Here is a 20,986-nt window from a genome sequence, read left to right as displayed (position 1 = left end):
GCGATCACAGGCACAGCTACGCCGAAAGCGTGTCCTATGGAAGAAACAGATGCTAGAGGCCCTTGAAGCTGGTCGGTCTAAGCTTGATGAGTATTACTCCTAAGCTGATGATCTTCGAGGGAATATCTATGCAATCAGTACAATGCTTATACCGGTGAACAAATTTAAATTCTTCCTCTCCAGTGATTGGGATTAGAAATGGCGAGATACCTGTCGACTTACTTTTGAATAAGCCCTTGTTCTATATTAAGCACAAGTTAGAACAAGCAGTCGTGATCTATAAAGCTCTCTAACGATAGCCTATCTAAGCTTAAGGCTAGAGGAGATGCTTGATGGAAGGGATATATAACCACGAGCTATTACTGATGAAATCAGTCAATATCTTGACAGCGGTAAGTAAATATAAAGAGTATATGTAATAATAATACTAATATATATATAGATACTGTTTCTGTTAGGCCGCTTACTTTCTGGAAAGAGCACTAGGCTCGCTTTCCGGCCATTGCTGCCCTTGCGCGAGATACACTCTTATTTCCAGCAACTGGCGTAGGAGTTGAACGCCTCTTTAATACCGCTCGAGATATTTGTTACTATTGTCGTGGTAGAATGAAGAGTGAGACTGTCGAGGCATTAATGATGTTTCTTTGTATAACGAAATTTGATATAGAGGAGCAGGAAGCAACACTTCTTGAGAAATTCTTCTCCTAGGATGAGCTTGAGGCGGTAAAAGAGGAGAGGGAAGAGAAGCTCAGTGAGATTGAGGTTGATCCAATTAGTGATACAGAGGAGCAGGAGAATGAACCGGAAGATAAACCAGGGGATACAATTGAGATTGTAGTTGAGGATAGACCAGAGGATGTATCGGAGGAGAGGCCCTTACCTACAAGTGAACATGGTCGTCCTTGCTCGCCATCATTACCACCAACCTGTACACAGACACGAGCATCAGGGAGAAAACGTAAAAGCAGGGAAGATGATTTATTTGAATACCATTAGCTTGCTTGACAAAGAATCCTCAATTATACGCATCTCTTTTACCCTTTTTACAAATAAAATTAGATATAATCAAGTAAAGCAAATACTCAAAATTACCGCGAACAAATGCATAAGTTATACATTTAGAATCCTTAGCATGTTTGTTTAGTTTGTAACCCAGTTTGGGGCCCCAGACCCAGTACTAGACCTCTGCATAGCCCACAAATGGGCCCATACCCCCGGCCCATAGCCCACTGTGGGGTGGGCTATGGGCCCAATATTCAAAGCCCAACCCAACCCACAGCCCATTAATGGGGGCCCATAAGGCCCCCATCAAAGCCCATTTCTACGCACAAATACAGTCTTGGCATGCATAAAGTAGCTGATTAATAGCTGTATTTTACGCAAGTTCCAGCCTGTATATTCAGTATTATTATATTATCACCATCAGAAGTACAATATTGTAGGAATTGAGTAGATATTATACTGAATTCAACATCATGATGCCAGATTTCATACAAAATCACCCAAAAAAGATCCAATTTGACCATGAATTCATACTATTATAGCGTACTGAGTATCAGTATGAAGAGATATATATATTATCTAGATTGAACTAGGTGCATCTTTCTGTTGAAGTATAAAACCAAGTATCAAATTCATGTTTTGTAGGTTTACATGACTGAACTTTATACTGACGGATACCTATCTCTCCTTCTTTGTTTCTGCTTTTATAGATAGGTGATATTATAGCTGATCTCGAGGTAATAGAGGTTTAAAAATATATCCTAAGCCATCGGGTGAAATTTTTTGGATCATAATATTGCGAAATGGACCGGGAAATGGGCTGGGAATGGGCTATCTATGGGCTTTTGATGGGCTAAGCCCACTTAATATGCACGATGCAGCCAATCATATACGAGTATTATGATCATACGTTTCAATTCTGACTAGCACTATGATGAATCCTCTGTTTATTGCATCAATTTGCTGTTTAATGCTACTATCAAGATTCAAGAAGTGGCCTTTTGTAATGTATGACCTTGAAGCTATCCCCCTAAAGCCCTATATCCTTCCTACTATACATTTCATACTATACATCTTCATCTTTGAATCAATCTTCATTATTGAATCGTCAACTGATCATGTCGCAAAGCCAGCAAACCGAGTTTGGATCATCTCAGTTCGACCCATTTGAACCTGACCTCGATACTATATCATTTACTACCTCTCACCAGGCATCCAGCAGCTACCACCGTAGTCGTTCATCGTTTCTTCAGCCGTCTGTTCCTTCGTCAATTGCCTTAGAAGCAGAACATTTTCAGTGCTTTCAACGAGTTGGTCCTAGTAGAATAGGCACTTATTTTCTTTTCGACGCGATGAATCACAGCAATTGGGTTGATTGGTGGTTACAGACCGACTATGGATCTACCAACACGATGATTCCATAGGACTCCCAGCATGGTTCTGCTTCGGAGACTTGGAAACAGTATGAACAAGTGGCGCATGTAGTTTCTAGGAGCCCGAAGGTGATGTGCAAGCGTTGCGGTCTTATCCTTGAGCATCCTTATGGCACTAAGAAACAAACTGGCAACGGTAAGAGTACTGAAAAGGTCAACCGTCATGGTACAACGACTATCACTCGTCATCTGGAAACTGCAGCTTGTAAAAAAGCTACAGGGATACGGAAGCAAAAGGGGGTAATGAGAGGGTTTATTCAATCGGTATATACAGTCCTATCCTTCTTTCATACTACTTACTTATATCAATATCAATATAGGGTCATACCGAAGCGGAAGCATCTTTCTCGCAAGAGGACTGGAACGATCAACTCCTACAATTCATTACCATCAACCGACTCCCATTCCGACTTGTCGAAAACCCATCCTTTCGTCTCTTGATTTCGCAATCACAGTTAGCCCCAAGCCCTTTAGATATACCATGCGCTACTACAATTCAACGTCGGCTATCTCTTCGTGTGAAAGAGCGGCAAAAGAATATACTTAGGATGCTACCGGAGCATGCAAGGATCTCAATTGCATTGGATTGTTGGACATCTCCATTTGGGCAAGGATTTATAGCCATTACTGGCTATTTTATCGATGCTGACTAGGTCTACCGCGAGGTGCTACTCGGTTTCAAACCCCTTCATGGAACACATTCCGGTATAAACCTAAGTACAACTGTCATACAGACGGTTACTCAGCATGAAATTGAGGACCGGATATTTGGATTGACCACTGATAATACGTCGAATAATAAGACTCTGGTTGATACACTACAGCAATCTTTGCTACAACAATCTTTATCTAATGCACGGGATATCAACATCATCCGCATCCCCTGTCTTGCGTATGTGATCCAATTGAGTTTGAACCAGCTACTTGACCGTCTCAAAGCAGTCCCTCAGAATGAGACTACAGAAACCAAATGGACTAAGCAACAAGTTACTCTCGCAAGGGCGAATACAAAAAAACGGGATATCTCGCATACTTTGAAAAGAATACGAGCACTTGCTGTATATATCCGCGCTAGTCCTTAGCGCCGAGATTCATTTATCGCACTTCAACCTTTAGGGCAAGGGATTATGCTTCTCTAAGATGTGAAGACTCGGTGGAATTCAACATATCTTATGCTCCGGCGAGCTAAGAGACTCCGTATCTTTATCATACAATTCTGTGATCAGTTCAATGAGCAAGACTTCGCACTAGATGATGATCAATGGCGTCAGATTGACTATCTTCTTTGTCTTACAAAGCCATTCTTTGATTATACACTTGCTCTCTCAAAGACACGAGATGTGACATCACATCTTGTCTTTGAGATCTATAATTTGCTATTTGAGCATATTGAACGATCAAAAAGACAATTGAAACGAAAGCGAGTTGTATGGAAGCAGCAGATGCTTGCTTCTCTCGATGCTAGCTGGTCAAAATTACGCGACTACTACAAGGAGACTGATAAAATGCGAGGGCATATCTATGCAGTTTGTACAATGCTGTCGCCGGATAATAGATTCCAATTCTTTCTTTCTGATGACTGGTCCGACGCTAAAGAGCTACGGGATCAGTATCGAGTAGCATTCCAGGATGCACTTACTCCAATCCAGGAACGTCTTGATAGTGCTAAGGGCCCGCAAGGGTCTTCTACATCGACACCAAGATCAGTTCTTCACAATCTTGTTCGAAGCCAGAAATCTATCCCCAAGTCAAAGCCGGTTGTTGATGAAATAACGCAGTATCTTGATGGCAGTAGGTTGAATCCTTCCGATCACTTATCTAATAGATACTAATGTTGATATAGATATAACTGATTCGGAGCCGCTCTCATTCTGGAAAGAGAATGAATCTCGTTTCCCAGCTATCGCTTCACTTGCACGGGATTATCTTGCAATCCCAGCAACGGGTGCTGGTGTGGAACGTCTGTTTAATACTGCGCGCGATATCTGCCATTATCGCCGCGGCTCTTTGAAATCGGGCACCATCGAAGAGCTAATGCTATACCTCTGTACATCTAAGTTTGACCTTGATGTACAGGAAGCGGAGGAATTGAAGCAGTTCTTTACTTCTAATGAGATCGACGCATTGATGGAAGAGAAGGATGAGACGCCGGATGATGTTGAGATTGATGAGATTAGTGATACTGAAGAACAGGGTGATCTATCTGGGGATTTGATAGATATTGATAACTACAGTCTTGACGGAGATGATGATGATGCTGCTGCACCACAATTACCGACTACTCATACTCAGCAGCGTACATCAGGGAGGAAGAGGATGCGAGTTGAGGATGATATGTATGAGCATTATTAATATAATTCAACCACCTAGCATCTATCACTTAATATCTTCTCAATCAATCATATAAGCTTATAAGAAGAAGATGGTTCATGTACGGCTTAGACGGTAATTGGAATACCCAAAAAAACCAGGGAAAAATGCATTACTTATGCAGCTGCGATACATTGGTATGTTTGTATTGTTTGATGAATAATGGGGGCCCATTATGGGCCGAAATGGGCCCTGTGGGCTTTCACTCTGGGCCCATAACCCACCGATGGGCTCGAAGGATGGGCCCAAAGCCCAACCCATTCGTGGGTTGGGTTGGGTTGGGCTATGGGCTTTGTGGGCTATGCAGAGGTCTAGTCCGAGAGGGGTTATGACGCCGGATAATTTGTAGCGCAGCACATTGAATTTGAGCAGCAGATGGTGGAGAATAAGCCTGATCTAAGGTATCGATCCATAGAATTAATGCCTTTTCTTACTCGGTTTCCAATGCTTCGTTGGGTGAGGTACGGTCGTTTCGAGACTTCCGACCTTTAAGCCGTCCTCTTAATATGCCGTAGCTAATACCGAATTCCACAGCGATGGCCTTGATGTTTGGCTTCGTTTTAGCATAGCAAGCTATTAAGGCATTGGTAATACGATCTTCCAAATCTGGAGACATAATATGAAGAATTGAGGGTGTAGTGAATTTTTAAAAATAGGTGGTTGGGAAAAAATGCAATTAGACCCGGGACGCAATTAGACCCGGGAACCCGGACACCGCGAAGGCGGTGGCCGCAGTTCGACGACCCGGTTAACACTAAGTACCCATGCCGAGAGGGAAACTTCGACTATATGACGGACCAACATCTGAAGCATACATAGCGTGGTAATTCATGATTACAAATTGTCGTACGATAGCTACAGTCTCCGAAGGTCATTTCTGACAATTTATCCATCAGCATCTTCACCTGCCTCTTATTTACGACCCGACCCAACTCGATACCCCAAATGTCGGGGTAAAAACTCCAACATTACCAAGACAGAAGAAATACCCCACGGAATAACTGAGAGTTGTTTATATTTACTTAATGTATTACAGATACATAGATCAATGCGCTTACTTAGCTCATGATTTTTTCATCCTAGACAAAATGGTTGTGTTGACAGTTCAATAACGTGCCCTTGACTAATCCTGCCACAAGTACCTAAGTATAAAATACCCCCCAAACCCAAGCGCATAATACTGGAGAGCAAGTGGTGATCGAAATTAATCGGTTTGTATTCTGATTCCCAGCCTTCTTTCATTCATATTTCTGACCCCAAGTGGCCCCAAAAGGACAGAAATGTCAAACCAAGCCGAACCAACGCTACCCAGCGTTTCCGGGTCACCCAGAAGCCGAAAAATCAACATCCTCCTGATAAACCCCAACTCTACCGAGTATATGACAAATGCATGTTTGAAAGCTATTGCGCCAAATCTCCCCTCGGATGTTATCGTGTATGGATTCACAGCTCCTCACCCGGGGCCCACAGCGATTGAATCACACACCGATGCAGTGCTATCCACCGAGGCGTGCATAAGAGCCATAGCACCAATTGCGGGAAACTACGACGCCTTTCTGGTTGCTTGCTTTCGAGCGCATCCTCTTATTGGCGTGTTGAAAGAAGAATTCTCCCAGCCCGTCCTTGGAATCATGGAGGCGGCAATGTATTCTTCGCGGGTGTTAGGGGACAGACTAGGCATTATCTGCACATCAGCACGCTCTTTGGTAGCGCATAGACACGCTGTTTCGGAATATGGATTCTCGGAATACTTTGCTGGATGTGAATCGGCCCAACTAGGAGTTTTGGAGCTCGATTCGAAGCCAAAGGAAGAAGTCCATGCAATCCTCTCCCAGAAGGTCGGCCGGCTTGTGAAAGAGAAAGGTGCGGATTGTGTTCTGTTGGGCTGTGCGGGAATGGCAGAGATGCGGACTATTTGTGAGGCTGTGGTTGAAGGAACTGGGGTAAGGGTGCTAGATGGAGTGGGACTAGGTATTCAACTCCTGGTGGGCTTAGTGAGAGAGAACCTGAGGACTGCTAAAAGCGGGCTATACAAAGACTCTTCAGCAGATAGATCCAAGCGTGGACAGAGCTGGCTTTGAAACGGGGGCAGACCATAAGCATGTAGATGCCTCACATGCAGGAAGCTCGTCTCGTTTAGTCCGCAAGTAGATGCTGTAAAAATCGAGCAACCTACGAATATCAGACCCATTGCCGATGAAATATTTGTTCCCACGATGTTTGCAACCAGATGACCGAAATCGATATATACATTTACTCTTGCGTGCTGCTATCGATATTGCTTTCCAGTAGATCGGCATATATCCTTAACGCCCCGCCAAATACGTCCATCATCTCGAAGACATGCGTGCCTCTTAATATATTAGAGAGTAATCGAACCAGTATCACTCCTATCCGGCGTAGTTCTTCTCTTCCAATGTCCCCCGAATCGTCGGCCGCCGGGGTCAAATCAGCTTCCCGTAACACACTTCGTATTATCCTCAAAAGCCGCCTCTCATCCCGACGCAGATCTGTAGGGTCCGTAGCAAGTGTTTCCAGCCACTTGCATAGGAACAAAGCGCATTCCACATTGCAGAGCGAATGAATTGTGCTCCACGTCAAAGCTTGTGTCTTGGCGACATACTCTACCCCGAGCCGTACCGGAATGGAAAGAGCGTGTATAGATTGAAGGACCGCATGATAGATCTGCGGTGTCTGCACAGGGGGCGGTGCATTGAGAAAAGCATATGCAATGGTTTCGGAGTCCCAGGTTCCAAAACTGCGGTGCGGGCCGAGATTCACATGTAGTCGCAGACAAGCTATGCGAAAGATTGCGGTCGCGTTGAACCCCAACGGCCCACCTGGAGATGACGGTGTTATTGAAGGGTCGGAGCTAATCTGCCAACTTTTTTGCCATCTGTGAAGTGCGGCGTGAAATCTTGCAAGAGTCTCGTGCGGTAAAGAAACCCCCTTTCCCTCAGACATTGAAAGACAGGTTGCTGACTCCCAGGCTAAATATATTTGTTGGAAAATGGCATGCACAAGGATCAGGTTGCCAAATGAAGATAGGCTAAAATGATGCTTGTGAACGGATTGTGATCGAAATAGTTGGGCATAGCCATCACCGAACGAGGGACAGGATGGCCATTTTTGGAGAAGGGCCTTCCATTCGGAAGAGCTAGAAGCCCTCCAGAGTTCCTCGGGCCACGGAAGATAGAGTGAGGTGATTTCACTATTTAGAATCCTTGGCGGTGTATTGTAAAGAATGGTTTGGACGTTGGAAAGCATAAATGCAATAAACTTGGTACGTCGCCGCCCTTCTAGCTGTAGCCAAGAGCTCCATGTTCCATCGTGGGTGGGAGTATCATCTAGGAGAAGTCCGCTGTCCCGAAGATAAAGTGACATTTGGCTAGCCATAGCGAGTGAATCGTGGAGCAGGTCGGGATCAGCCCAAATACCGAGGGTTGTGAGAATGATCTGAGCTTGCAAGACCTCAATATGTGCTTTTTCAGCGGATTTTCCGTCTTCATTATGGCCTCTAGGAGTGCCGAGAAATTTCCCTTCTATGTTCACTCTGACGTGATAGTCGATCAGAGATTTTGAAGCCTTGTAAAATGACACGGCACGAGCTCGTTCGAATCGATATTGCGCGCCCATAGCCATTATGGCTAGTGTCAAATGCGGTGGCAGATATGCGACTGAGACAGTGGGAAAGTGTAGAAATGGTAAATGTTCATGGCTTCCTGTGAAAAACCCCTCGATGTATCTGCAAAATACGTACTTGGACGGAAGGCTAAATGACTCTGGCAGAATATGGCGAACATTCGTAATATGGGATACAACTGCCTGGTAATCATCCTTGGAAATATGCCAAGGGTAATTCGCGGTGAGAACTTCCGGGTGTTGTGTGGAAGAACCGCGTGGACTCTGTGAAGCATTCTCCGGGAGTGACAAAGCGGCGTTATCATCTTTTTGCAAGGGTGGAAGCTGATCGTTGCATAATGAGGTGTCGTCATCCGAATAGGGGCTATATGATCGTGTTCTGCCAGAGTTTGGACCTGTGGGCAGTTCCGAGAATCCAGAACGTGTCGGCTCCGGGATATCGAATTCCGGCAAGGAAATGAGTTCATTCGGAATACCCGAGGATACTGGAAATGGACCTTCCCAGGAAAAGTTCGCTTCCATGCCGCCCCATAAAATTTGAAGATCGTGCAGATTTTCGTCGAAAGATTGTTGTGGGGCATTTGAGGGAAGTGTGGTCGTAGTTGATAGTTGTATTTCTTCCGCCGAGGGCATTTCACCTAATAAAATAGTTGGCAAATCGTATGCGGCAATTGGACTTTGGTTCTCGGCATCCTCGTGCCTTGGTGGCTGGACCGGTCTGGAAACCGCCAACGAAGTGTTTTGATGATCATCTGGCCATAAATCCAGTGCTCGACCATGAACTGCCTCGGATCCAACGAGATGCGAAGTATTGCCATTCACAGAGACATCGGATAACTCAACCTCGCCGTGGTAAGAAGGGTCATTCTTGATTCTAAGGTGCCGAGATAGAAGGTCACTGTCATTTGTTATTTCAATCTCTGCGAACCAAAAGGGGCAGCGTTTTCTTACCGTCTGGCAAACCTTTTGCTACAGCGGCAAGGGAAGGGCTTTTCAAGTGTATCTAGACTATATCAGCCAAATCAGGCTCGAGATATGAGTGGAGTGAGGACCACATACGAGTCCGCTCATGACGGAGTAAATGCTCTCTCCGGGAAAACCGTCTGCGACAAAATTTACATGGCGCAACTTCAACTCGTGGCCGCATATTGTAACAGGAATGAGCACTTTACAGTTGATTGTGCGCTTTCTTCTCTCAATTGTGACTGCATAGTTCTAGAGGCTGGCGCGTTTGGGCAAGTTCACAAAGGAGTTAACGGGAACTGATAACAATGTTTGTTACCCCCGGGGGGGCCAGGCCGCAGGCGGGGACGCGGGAGATAAGCAGTGAGTCAGCTGACACCTTATCTCCAGACCCGGGCGGGATCGGGTTCTCCAGGGCTGGTCAGGGGGTATGGAAACCCAACTGGTGGACTTGAAATACATCGGTAACTGAGGGACTTGATCAGTTCAACAATTAAATGTTATAGTAGTCAACAGATGTCTAGGTAAGCCATTCTAACCATTCTAATCATTGAACAACAGTCTTAGGGCGCCATAGATCACGCTCCCCTTCAATCATACCGGCTGGTTGCCGACCCAGCTTTCCAACCAAAACACGACCATTATCCCGTTTGAGATATTTGCCAAATCCCTTGACGCCCGTGACACGATTCTCATCTGCGTTCCAAACGACCTCACCGCGCAGGATTGTAAATCGGGGCCAATTCCTCACCCGCATTCCTTCGAAAGGGGTGTAGTCAACATCATGGTGAAGATTATCCTGAGAGATAATTCTTTCTCCTTGGTTTTGCGGATGCCAAATCACCAGATCTGCATCTAACCCTGGCATAATTGCACCCTTCGACGTCAACCCATACAGCCTTGCAGGATTGCCGGATGTGAGTTGCACAAATCGCTCGAGGCTTAATCTCGCTTGGCTTGTGGGGAGACAGCCTTCTGACTCGCTGAACAAAAGTGACAATCGGGTTTCAATTCCAGGAATACCCTTGGGAATTTTACTGAACTTTGGAATGCCATTTATGATACCAGCCTTCTTTCCCTGAGGGTGATCGTACTTAGTTGGGGCATGATCTGAAGAGAAAACTGTGAATGTATCATTTGCAATCCCATTCCAAAGAGCCCCAAGATCCTCCACATGGTGGCGAAGAGGAGGGGAGCATACACCTTTTGCACCGTGAAAGGCGTCATGCTCGTGTGCCCTTAGCCTTTCAGACAAGAGGAAGAGGTAATGAGGACATGTTTCAGCGTGGATAGGTAGGAGCCTTGTCTGTGCATCTCTTATATGCTTCATTGCTCCGTCAGAAGAGACATGAACAAGTAGGACTGGCGCGCCCACCAGCTCCGCAAGTCTAATAGCACGATACGAGGCCTCATCCTCTGCAATCTTGGGGCCTGCGATGGCATGGAAGAAAGGATCTGTGTGTCCGTTTCTTTCCAAGCCCTGGATCAAAAATTCTATGATGTCGCTATTCTCGGCATGGATCATCGTGGTCAATCCCAGTGACTGACAAGCCAGCATTGTTTCAAGCAGTTGGCGGTCAGACAACTTGTACAATTCGTAGGTCATGTACAATTTGACACTTGTAATCCCTTCTTGCTTTGCAATAACGGGAAGTTCTTCGTTGAGGATCTTTTCACTCGGCTTCGTAAGGATGAAGTGGAACCCATAATCGCAATAGCACTGTTCTCGAGATTTGTTGTGGTAGTCTTCGAGAACCGGGAACAGAGATTCCATCTCCTTTGTCTGTGATGCGAATGCAAGAACAGTTGTGGTTCCTCCAGCAACAGCGCTGCGTGTCCCTGTCTCCCAGTTATCTCCAGTTGGCGCATTCCTTTGCGCGAGATGGACATGCGAGTCTACGCCTCCGGGGGTGATATATGCTCCCTCGGCATCTATTACTTTGGTCTCAGGCCCTTCGGGGATCTCATATCCAATGGCAGATATCTTCCCATCGGAAATTCCAATGCTTTGACCTGCTGGAAGCACCCCGCTTTCCGTGGCCTAGCCAATACCGTTAACAATCAATGCTCTGATCGTATCTAATTCCCGTGTGAGGATTGATGCATAATCGTGCAAAAAATAGTAGGAATGGCAACCAAGGAGGATAAACAGGAAGAAGATAGTTTAACTCACAATTAGGCCGTTTTTGATAATCGTATCCAGCATGATGGAGGTGAGTGGTTGAATAATGGCAGATAGATAGTCCGATCAAATAGATAGGATTTTGGTTCCTGCGCCGTACATGATCGAGTCTTGGAATTTACAGGATACTTAAACATCCATATACGCATACATGGAATTCTTAGTACCTTTTCTTGCATGTACTGTATCTCGCTCGGGGTAGTGGTGGGACTCCAAAAGTATCTACCCCAATTCCCAACGAAGTGGATCTTATTGCCCCCTCATTTGCCTCTTGAAGAGGGGAACTAACCAGGCTTTGAAGCCCACCTGTAGCCATGGGCATTAGATCAGTCTATTTGGATATTCCCGGGATGTCCTGGCACCGAGGCTAGCGGAGATTATTGTCAAAATGCGGAGAAAGATAACCTCTTCTTTCCGATAAGCGCATGCACCCAGCTGATACAGACATTGTGAAACCAGAGAGTGATGGAAAGATGTATGATATTCATATGATGACTGAGTGAAGTCGAGAGATGTGAAATTGAGGTCCTTCCATTGAATGCAGAAACACCTAGCGAACCTTGGAAGCGATGGAACAACATCAGGTAATCATGTCATTCAGGACCAACTCAACTTCCGGTTCCGCCCTCTGTGTTGAATATAACTTTCAGGTACGAGTTTCTCCATAATCGCCCGCCCTTCAATTTCCAACAGCCCGATCAGCCGATCTATGACAAACACGTCTTGGCCATTCTTTTCGGCCGTCTCCGCAAGTAGCATGAAAACACTCTTTGCTCCATGCTGAGCGGTCAAGCCCAAGACCTCTATGAGAGCCTTGTGTTCTTCTTTGACATCACTCAGCGGTACAAGCTCCGAGCTCTCCTTCAAATTTGCATTCGCCCCCATGCTGAGCAGCGCGTCACAAACTACCTCATCCCCTTGATCGATTATCCAACTTAAGAGCTTGCTAAACGCAGCGCGCCTCTCTTCAGCAGCCCCCTGTAGCGATGCCCACTCCGGGTTAATTTGCCGGCGATCAGCGCCTCTCGCAAGCAGCAATTTAACAATATCATCACGTCTTTCACGGACAGCCCAGGGAATACCATCACGTCTTTCTCGGATAGCCCGGACGGCCCAGGTCAGCGGTGTTCTACCCAAGTTATCCTCTGCATCGATGTCGGCATTTTGATCGAGGAGGTGCCTAACGACAGTGACCATCCTGTTTCCTGCGGCCAGGTGTAGGGCCCTTCGACCGAATTTATCCATTGTCTCAATATCGGCACCGTTTTCGAGTAACAGCTGGATTACACCACTGCATCGACGTGCAGCAGCTATAAGAACAGGCGCTCGGGCAATTTTATCGTTCACGTTGATAATTTCAAGTTCAGCATGAAAATCAAAAACATTAAATAGAGGTTTACGTATGGTCTCCAGCCACACTACAAACCTATCAACACAAAGTATTCTTCGCGACTCTCCAATAAAAACGCACCCTTGATAGTCAACTGTCACTTGATCATCCTCATTTTAGTATGTGGATTAGATGAACCCGCTCTGTCACCGACCGACCCTTGGGAATTTGATTTTGAGAGAACACATCAAGATCCAGAGTCTTGAACTGGCCAACTACGATCGGATCGTCAATTGTCCGTCTATACGTAAATGTTTACAGACTCTCATGCCCCGAGAATCTAATGCCAGAAAAAAAGAAGAAGCAGAAGACATTGCTGATGATATTGTGAGGGGCAGGTTTTGATTCAAGAATGGAAAGTAATAGCCTCTCTGGACATAGTTGAACTCTACAAAGTAGTTGCTGGAAGCTTCCACTGGGAGCCAATTCAATTCTATCTTTTCCCTTCACGACAATGTATTGATCCTTTTTAAAAGACATAATATGCAGAGTCGCCTAGAGGAAGCTTGGCACCCCCAGTCCATCTAGCTGTAATACACGAGTGTATGGCCGACTAGTAGTTTCTGCTTCGATATGCGCTTTGTGGCACCGGACAACGTTTGCGATCCTTTTTCTCCTGGCGTAACTGGCGACGAAGCTGAGAATTATATTCTGGAGTTTTCATGTATTCTGACTTGCGGCGAGCGGTCCACCCCTGGCCATCGTCGATATATCCCCACCAGTAAGGGTCGGAGTCTTTGCTGGACCCGAAGCACATTTTGAATGCCGGAGATTTAGTTGATGACTGATACCTAGGTACGGAGTGCGATTACCAGTGGTTTGGGCAGTGATTGAAGAGTAAACGTTCTGAGTGTCAAGTTAGTCATTGCAAATACGATAGCCATCTAGCTAGTACTAACCCAGCCCTGGTAAGTTGAATCTAAATATGATTGGTCAAAAGATCGAACTCGAGTCTCAAACTAAAATCGGAATGTATTGTTCTTGGATATCGGAAGGATTATTATTGATTTTTGAGCGCGTGAAATTTTATTTTGAAGAGCTCTAGTACTCGATATATATCGCTTTTTATATCATTCGTACTTTAATGCTCGACAGCTACTATACTTGGATCTCTATTGTTAGTAACCAGAAAGACCCAAGATGTTAAAACGTCATACTCAATTAATAAGGAAGTTTGCAGCGCTCAATTATTACCACAGCGCATAAATAACGGGAGCAACCAGTCAAAGCAGTAGTTACAGTGGCAAAATTTCATCGCCGCGACTGCGCCAGGCTTGGCAACAACTTGAATGCATTGTGCCCCACGGCTGAAAAGGGAATATTGTTGCGCTGCTTATAAACTTTCCAGGCGGCGTGTCGAAAAGCTACCACGTGACATTGGTGGGACCGTACAGGCTAACCAATCAGAAGTAGATATCACGCTGGTTGCAGCGGAATAACTACCAGGAAGTTGAAGCAAAATAGGATTTTGCATGGTATTTCCATATGCAATTTGCATCATAGACGAGGCGCAGCGCCAGTGTTCACTGTATGTCTCTTGGCTTACTTGAATGTTATTTAAAGACCGCTCCGCATATCTCAATTCCAATTCCATCAGCACTTTCTCGGCAAATTTCTCTTTTTCTTCGTTACTATAATCTGTGCGTTGCTATGAGAATGTGGAAATTAATGTTTTCGTATTTCCTTGGTTTTGTGGCCTGCGCTGCCGCCGCACCATCAGACTCAAGAGCTTCTCTTCATGACACTCGGAACTATGGCAAGATTCAGTGGGAATCCTGTGGCGACCTCGGCGTGAACGGTACAACGGAGCTAGAATGTGGTAGTTTGGCTGTTCCCCTGGATTACACCGAGCCTGACTCCGGTAAAACACTCGACCTTCAGATCTTAAGGGCTCCTGCGCCAAATCAACCCTCGAAGGGAAGCGTGTTTTTCAATTTTGGCGGACCAGGAGCCAGTGGTATCGCTGAGATGTCCTTGATGGGGTCTGTTTTGAGTGTGTATGTGAAATCTATCGTATGGCATTGTTTCGACGGAAGCTCACCTAGACTGGGATAGATTTGTCGGAGGCTCATACGATATCGTCAATGTGGTACCGCGGTGAGCATAGAACGATTAAATCTTGGACGATTAGAATAGAGCTAATGACCGCATTACAGAGGAACTGGCAACACACTCCCGTTCTCCTGTTACACAGATAAAGAGGAACGAATGAGATCGAACTTGAGGGCCCCTGTTGCTACAAATGCCTCTGATGTTTCTCTTGGAGAGGTCTGGGCCGAGGTTAAGAACAAAGCAGACGCTTGCACTCACGCACAGAACGAGACTGGTGCACTTGTCGGGACGGCATTCACAGCTAGGGACATAATGAACGTGGTTGATGCTCTTGAGGAAGACGGAAAACTGAGATTGTGGGGTAAGTCCCATTCACTTGCAAAGGATTTATCATAGGCTCTTTGGACTCATCAATTCCTTAGGCCAGTCGTACGGAACGGTTCTCGGATCGACGCTAATTGCTATGTTCCCGGACAAGATTGACAAGGTTCTCCTGGATGGTGTCATGGATGCGCAAGAATACTATCATATGTACGCCGGCTTCTCATTCCGTCCTGGAGACGATAATTGTACAGAATTCGGGCTAATATATATTTTCTGATAGTAATGTGAACCAGGTCGCGGATGCAGATAGCGCTTTTTCCGGGTTCTGCTCCCAATGCGTCGATAAAAAGGATATCTGCGCTATCGCTGGCAATCGTACAGCCGAAGAGCTTGAAGAAGACATTTATGCGGCGATGGAGGCGCTGAAGTCCGAGCCTATCCCCGTCTCAGTGGATGGCCATGGATACATCGTCGACTATGCAGCCATCAAGGGGACAATATACAATGCCCTCTACTACCCCGCAACGTGGCCCAGGCTAGCTGAGAAGCTCGACGTCATGTTTTCGGGAAACATCACAGGCATTCTTACTGACCTCGTGGCCCCCCTGCCGGCAACCCCAGGCGCTGAGGCTGGCCTAGGGATCAAGTGTAGCGACAACCAGAGTCCTCTGGAGACTCTTGAGGATGCGCTCCCCGGTGTCCACGCGCGGGCGAAGCTGAGCAAGATTGGTGGCGACGTTGTCGACTTTAGCGCGCTGCAATGTGCGCGCTGGGGAATGCCGGCAAAGGAGCAGTATACTGGAGACTTTAGGATCAAGACTGAGAGCCCAGTTCTACTGGTAAGCACCCAAAATGACCCCAACACACCGCTCGTCTCAGCCAAGAAGATGAGTGAGGGTTTTGAGGGAAGCGTGGTGCTTGAACAGGAAGGTTACGGAGTAAGTTTAACGTCCCATTACGTGACTTAGTTCTATCGTGATTCTCTAACTGGGAGGTTTCAGCACACAATAACTTCACAAGGCTCTTTGTGTACTATCAAGGCGATAATGGCGTACTTTAGTGACGGTACTCTGCCCGAACCCAACACGATTTGTGAAGTTGACGCAGTGCCGTTCTCAGGAGATGATGGGCTGACAGCTGTCCTGGAAGAGCTTAGCAACGCCGCTGGAAAATAATGTGTAGCACATATTCGAGGTCTAGGTGGCCTGGCTGAAGGCAGCCAACAAACCAATGATATTATCAAACTTCGTTGCTATTCTTTGTACCCACAGTTCTCTTTGTTTGCTAGCAGCGTTGCTGAATCGACGAAGCAGACCGCCCTGCGACTCCTCGTGTATATTTGACGCCGTTGGTGTGATCGACATTTTTATTGGATAAAGGATATGAACGGAGCAGTAGGGATAATAGCTCGTGTGTCCGTTTAACGAGATGTGAGCTGTTGCCATGATTAATAAGATCATGGAACGGAACGGTCACTAGGTGTAGGGCATTTTGAAAATAATTGTCTTGTTGAGTTTGAAAGATCTTTTCAACCCTTTTTCTTTTTCAGTTGTTAAACATTCCATTACCAATCATGTTCAATTAAAATGCTGCTTCTTTGCCGGGCTCAAGGGTGGTATTGCTGTGCTTCCGGAAAGAAGAATCATGGCAACTTCCGTGTGCCCCCCTTGTGCCGCCCACGACAGTGCCGTCCGCCCGTCCTTATCTTGGACGTTAACATCACTAGGGCCGACCAGCAGCCTCGCAATGCCTGCGTGGCCCCCTTGTACCGCCCGCGACAGTGCAGTCCACCCGTCTTTATCCTGGGCGTCAACATCCGCTTTCCGCGTTTTGAGAAGAAGCCGAGCATGCTCCTTTCCAATGCTTGTTGCCCACGACAACGCGGTTAACCCGGTATTGTCTTTGCCCTCGGAATTGCCAGTGCAGAGCAGCAGCAGCTCCACAACACCTTTGTAGCCATTTTCAGCCACCCACGATAGCACAGTGCCTCCGTTATTGTTCTTGGCGTCAAAATTGCTAATCCCTCGCAGCAACAGCTCGAAAACTCCTTCGTACCCATTTTCTTCCGTTAAAGATAGCACATCCCGATCGTCGTTATTTTTGACGTTAACATCCAGTTTAATAGCCCCGGGAATCAGGTTGACCACGCCCCAGTGCCCTTGTTGCACTGCAAACGAGAGGGCGGTCCGGCCGTTCTCATCCTGGAGGTCAGGATTACTGGTGCCGACTAGCAGCTCTATAATGCCTTCGTATCCAAATTGTGCCGCCCACGATAGAGCGGTCCGGCCGTTCTCATCCTGGAGGTCAGGATTACTACTACCGATCAGCAGCTTTACAATGTCTTTATATCCCCTTTCTGCCGCCCGCGACAGAGCGGTCCAGCCGGCCCGATGTTGGATGTCAACATCACTAGCGCCGACCAGCAGCTTCACAATGCCTTCGTGCCCACCGTCTGCCGCCCGCGACAGAGCAGTCTGGCCGTTATTATCCTGACTAATGCTGGCTGGCAGATTCGCAACTTCCCCACGCGCACAATCTCCTGCGAAGAATAGCGGAGTCCGTCCGGAGTTGTCTGCGGAACCTGAATTCGTCGCCTCTTTACTGAGTAGTATCTTCACAATCGCCTGGTGTCCATTTTCCGCCGCGTGGAACAGGGCTGTCCGTCCCCGGAAATCTCTGGATTCTGAGTCTACTCCATCTTGATCGAGTAGTAATCTTACGACATCTTCGTGCCCTTTCGTGGCAGCCCAAGATAACGCTGTCTCACCGGAATTGTCTTTTAGATTGGGATCCCCACCACCGAGAAGGAAGCGTACCGCTAGATGCATTGCTGTAATATTCCCTCGATGATGTTTCCTATATCTCATGCCCGCTCGCGTTGAGGATAGTAGGAGCCGGGTCACTGTCTCGACTCTCGCTTGGGACCGCAGAAACTTCACTGAGTCTTCGTATAAAATCGACGCCTCGCGAGCATGATGTCCCCAATATATTGCGGCGTAACGATAGAGCTTATAACTCTCCCGCCCTTTTTCGAATGCGCTTCGTGTTGAGTAGATAGCGCCTTCGAATACGTCAAACAGTAAATACCGAGCACAATCCTCTGTGACATCAGATATAGCATTTGGGAGCAAGTCGTTCTTCTTCTCCAAGAAGAATTCTTGGATCGTGTAATGGTCTAGGCGGACAACATCCCCTTCTTTATCGATCGTGACTAGTCCAGCACACACCGACTGTAAGATTCTAGGAGATGGACAAAAGTCTTTGTCTAAGTCTGAGGTAGATTGCCGGATGGCAAGTGCATGCTGAAGCTCTTCTGGATAGTGGCCTTTTTGAGTGGACAATCTATCCCAGAATGCGCCATGCGAGTTTTCGAGAACCATCCGGTTGCCCGTTGATTCTCTCCACGGCCTGTTCGTATGTTTTGGGCAGTCCCTTCTCTCCCTTGTCGAGTTTCTGCAGGGCCTTTTTCACATCCCCTTTTGTTGTTTGAGTTGCGAGCGTATCCATGTGCAGCTTTGCAAGCAGAAACCTAAATTCAGCATTAGCATATAATATTTTGCTGTGGTATATACGGGTCACATACATCCCATCAATTGCTTTTAGCACATCAGACTTGATGTTCTGTCGAATCTCATCGTCGAGGATTTCGGTATCCAAATCACACATTCGTGAACCCAGGTATGCTTCGACATCTCCGTCGTTGGCAGAAACTGGCAGACTATCACTTTCGGAGAAATGCATACATATCTCACCCACTTTCCTTGAAGTGATCAAGATGTTGACTCTTGAGTTGGCTAGAAGCTTGAATATCTCCTTGAGGAATGTTGTTCGGCTGTGGTCGGGTGCCTCGCACTCGTCAAGTGCGTCAATGGCGAAGAAAACCCTCGAAAACGTGGTGGAAACAGCATTAAGGGTTCTTGAAATCTCATCAACCGTTGGTCTTGTTCGATCTTTCTGATGCCTCTCGTGAAGATCCTTCACGTTTGTGGGTAAAAGCGCCTGCCTCTGAGCTAGCTGCTTCAACAGGCTAAGAAGCAAATCTTCAGCCTTTTGTACAGTTTGACGCTGTAAGTTGCAGTAAATATATCCGATGCCAACGTCAGTGGTTGGGAACACTTGGTAGAGGTGGGCGATCACTGTGGCTGACATCATTGTCTTGCCTGCTCCAGGGATCCCAGGACAAAATAGTGTCTGTTTGTCATTTTTAAGCCACTCTTGGAATTTCTCACACCCGAAAAACCATTTTCCGGTCCCTGGTTGCCGCCTACTGATGAAGTCGTTGTGTTGGGGGGCATAGTCAACCGGCGTGAGCCAATCAAGGATAGCTTGCTGTTTTTGATTACGGGCAAATATGTGAACGTCTTCAACCTTTTCTTTGACGTCTGTCATTACTAGTCTTATTAGTATCTCAGCTGGATGATCCTACATATATGTCACCTACTGGACAAAATCTCTGCAATTCTTTTCTCGTTCTCAATCTTCCTCGGGGGAATTCGACAGAGAATATATTTCGCGTATGCAACTGTCGCCATCGCGGCATACCCTTGCCACTCCTTGTTTTTCTGGCTATCCGAGTAGTCACATATACCCCGGATGACCAAACAAGGAAAGTGGTTCATCAACCCAGCGGCCTCCATTTCAAAGCACAAAACGTCTTTTTCTGCTGCAAGTCGATCACGAACTGTGGCGTCCTTCATCAACCGGCTTGCAGATGCTATCAACCCATAGTGCACTATCGGGTTGTCATCATCTTTCGTGCGCTTGGGCCGCGTTGTTATCAACTTTGAGGGATCGTCACCGCAAACCGCTCCACAGCAACCTTCATCATCGATAGGGTGAATAACCCCACTCAAATACAACATGTCACTGCTTGCCTCTGGGTGCTGGTATTTCTTCCGTGGCCTTGGGTACTTGCTGAGAACATCGCCAATAGCCTCTTCAAGTTGGTGACCCTCTAACTCATATTGGGTAGCTAGACCACTAACCGCTGTTGACAGAAGCTGTGGAGGCTGGTTTAAGGACCCTGTTTCTTGGAAGACTTGCCCTTGGATCTTTTTTCCAAAGTCATATTGGAGCACGCCACCCTTTCCATGGCCGGGTGAGCTGACCACAATGTCACCCAGACGCATATCATGCCTTGTTGGCACGCCGCCCCCAATGCCGACCATGAGCCTGATTCTAACATTGGGGAAGCTATTTAACATGTCTCTTACAACACATGCTGCGCTGGTTATGCCATATTCTCCGTTGGGTAAAACAGCGATAACGATATTATGCTGTCAAATCTTACCCAGTGTACAATCGTTGTTGTCACTGGGGGCCAAAAACTGCGGACCCTGGTGCTTCTCGTCGAGGAAGGCCTGTGCGGCAACGTACTAAGTTCGTATAGCGCAGATCTATCCAACGGCGTAGCAGTCGTTCGATAGGGATGTCAGCGGGCCAGTGGAAGCCATCATCGGTATCTTCGGGTATAAATATCAGTGTTTGCTGTTGGATTGTAGTAGGATACCTACATGTCGTTTAAGCCCTCGAAATAATGGCTCAAGAGGGAAAGCAGCAACTGCGACAGTAGTGGCAGCAACACGGAATCAACAATCAAAACTCGTGTGCCTATTGTGTTAAGGCAAA

General features: G+C 46.6%; 8 protein-coding genes across 8 annotated transcripts; 2 read left to right on the top strand and 6 right to left on the bottom strand.

The window, feature by feature from the left end:
• Positions 1 to 5,235: 5,235 nt before the first annotated feature.
• N7455_003890 (uncharacterized protein) lies at positions 5,236 to 5,421 on the bottom strand (the record flags this gene model as incomplete). Its single annotated transcript, XM_065604616.1, has 1 exon — positions 5,236 to 5,421. The coding sequence occupies one exon, from the start codon at positions 5,419 to 5,421 to the stop codon at positions 5,236 to 5,238; it is 186 nt and encodes a 61-aa protein (XP_065462167.1).
• Positions 5,422 to 6,085: 664 nt separating this feature from the next.
• Positions 6,086 to 6,886, top strand: N7455_003889 (aspartate/glutamate racemase family protein; the record flags this gene model as incomplete). The annotated part of the gene is made up of 1 exon (XM_040962087.2): positions 6,086 to 6,886. The coding sequence occupies one exon, from the start codon at positions 6,086 to 6,088 to the stop codon at positions 6,884 to 6,886; it is 801 nt and encodes a 266-aa protein (XP_040807468.2).
• Positions 6,887 to 7,058: 172 nt separating this feature from the next.
• On the bottom strand, positions 7,059 to 9,080 carry N7455_003888 (fungal specific transcription factor domain-containing protein; the record flags this gene model as incomplete). The annotated part of the gene is made up of 1 exon (XM_065604615.1): positions 7,059 to 9,080. The coding sequence occupies one exon, from the start codon at positions 9,078 to 9,080 to the stop codon at positions 7,059 to 7,061; it is 2,022 nt and encodes a 673-aa protein (XP_065462166.1).
• An 877-nt stretch (positions 9,081 to 9,957) lies between these two features.
• Positions 9,958 to 11,616, bottom strand: N7455_003887 (hydantoinase/dihydropyrimidinase family protein; the record flags this gene model as incomplete). Its single annotated transcript, XM_040962106.2, has 2 exons — positions 9,958 to 11,451; positions 11,584 to 11,616. The coding sequence occupies 2 exons, from the start codon at positions 11,614 to 11,616 to the stop codon at positions 9,958 to 9,960; spliced, it is 1,527 nt and encodes a 508-aa protein (XP_040807459.2).
• Positions 11,617 to 12,189: 573 nt separating this feature from the next.
• Positions 12,190 to 12,837, bottom strand: N7455_003886 (ankyrin repeat domain-containing protein; the record flags this gene model as incomplete). Its single annotated transcript, XM_040962090.2, has 1 exon — positions 12,190 to 12,837. One exon carries the CDS (start codon positions 12,835 to 12,837, stop codon positions 12,190 to 12,192), a length of 648 nt encoding a protein of 215 aa, XP_040807466.2.
• A 698-nt stretch (positions 12,838 to 13,535) lies between these two features.
• N7455_003885 (uncharacterized protein) lies at positions 13,536 to 13,739 on the bottom strand (the record flags this gene model as incomplete). The annotated part of the gene is made up of 1 exon (XM_065604614.1): positions 13,536 to 13,739. The coding sequence occupies one exon, from the start codon at positions 13,737 to 13,739 to the stop codon at positions 13,536 to 13,538; it is 204 nt and encodes a 67-aa protein (XP_065462165.1).
• An 899-nt stretch (positions 13,740 to 14,638) lies between these two features.
• On the top strand, positions 14,639 to 16,533 carry N7455_003884 (alpha/beta hydrolase; the record flags this gene model as incomplete). The annotated part of the gene is made up of 6 exons (XM_065604613.1): positions 14,639 to 14,979; positions 15,038 to 15,079; positions 15,139 to 15,395; positions 15,457 to 15,565; positions 15,639 to 16,296; positions 16,360 to 16,533. 6 exons carry the CDS (start codon positions 14,639 to 14,641, stop codon positions 16,531 to 16,533), a joined length of 1,581 nt encoding a protein of 526 aa, XP_065462164.1.
• Positions 16,534 to 16,935: 402 nt separating this feature from the next.
• Positions 16,936 to 20,733, bottom strand: N7455_003883 (uncharacterized protein; the record flags this gene model as incomplete). Its single annotated transcript, XM_065604612.1, has 5 exons — positions 16,936 to 18,683; positions 18,736 to 18,887; positions 18,942 to 19,740; positions 19,800 to 20,579; positions 20,649 to 20,733. Coding segments are annotated over 5 exons (3,564 nt in total), but the record flags the coding sequence as incomplete, so codon positions are not given.
• Positions 20,734 to 20,986: the final 253 nt, after the last annotated feature.

Source organism: Penicillium solitum, assembly GCF_028829755.1.
Source record: "Penicillium solitum strain IBT 25940 chromosome Unknown utg000002l_segment0_segment0, whole genome shotgun sequence".
NCBI classification, from domain to species: domain Eukaryota; kingdom Fungi; phylum Ascomycota; class Eurotiomycetes; order Eurotiales; family Aspergillaceae; genus Penicillium; species Penicillium solitum.
The sequence above is the reverse complement of the archived record's forward strand: the minus strand, read 5'-3'. Positions and strand labels throughout refer to the sequence as shown.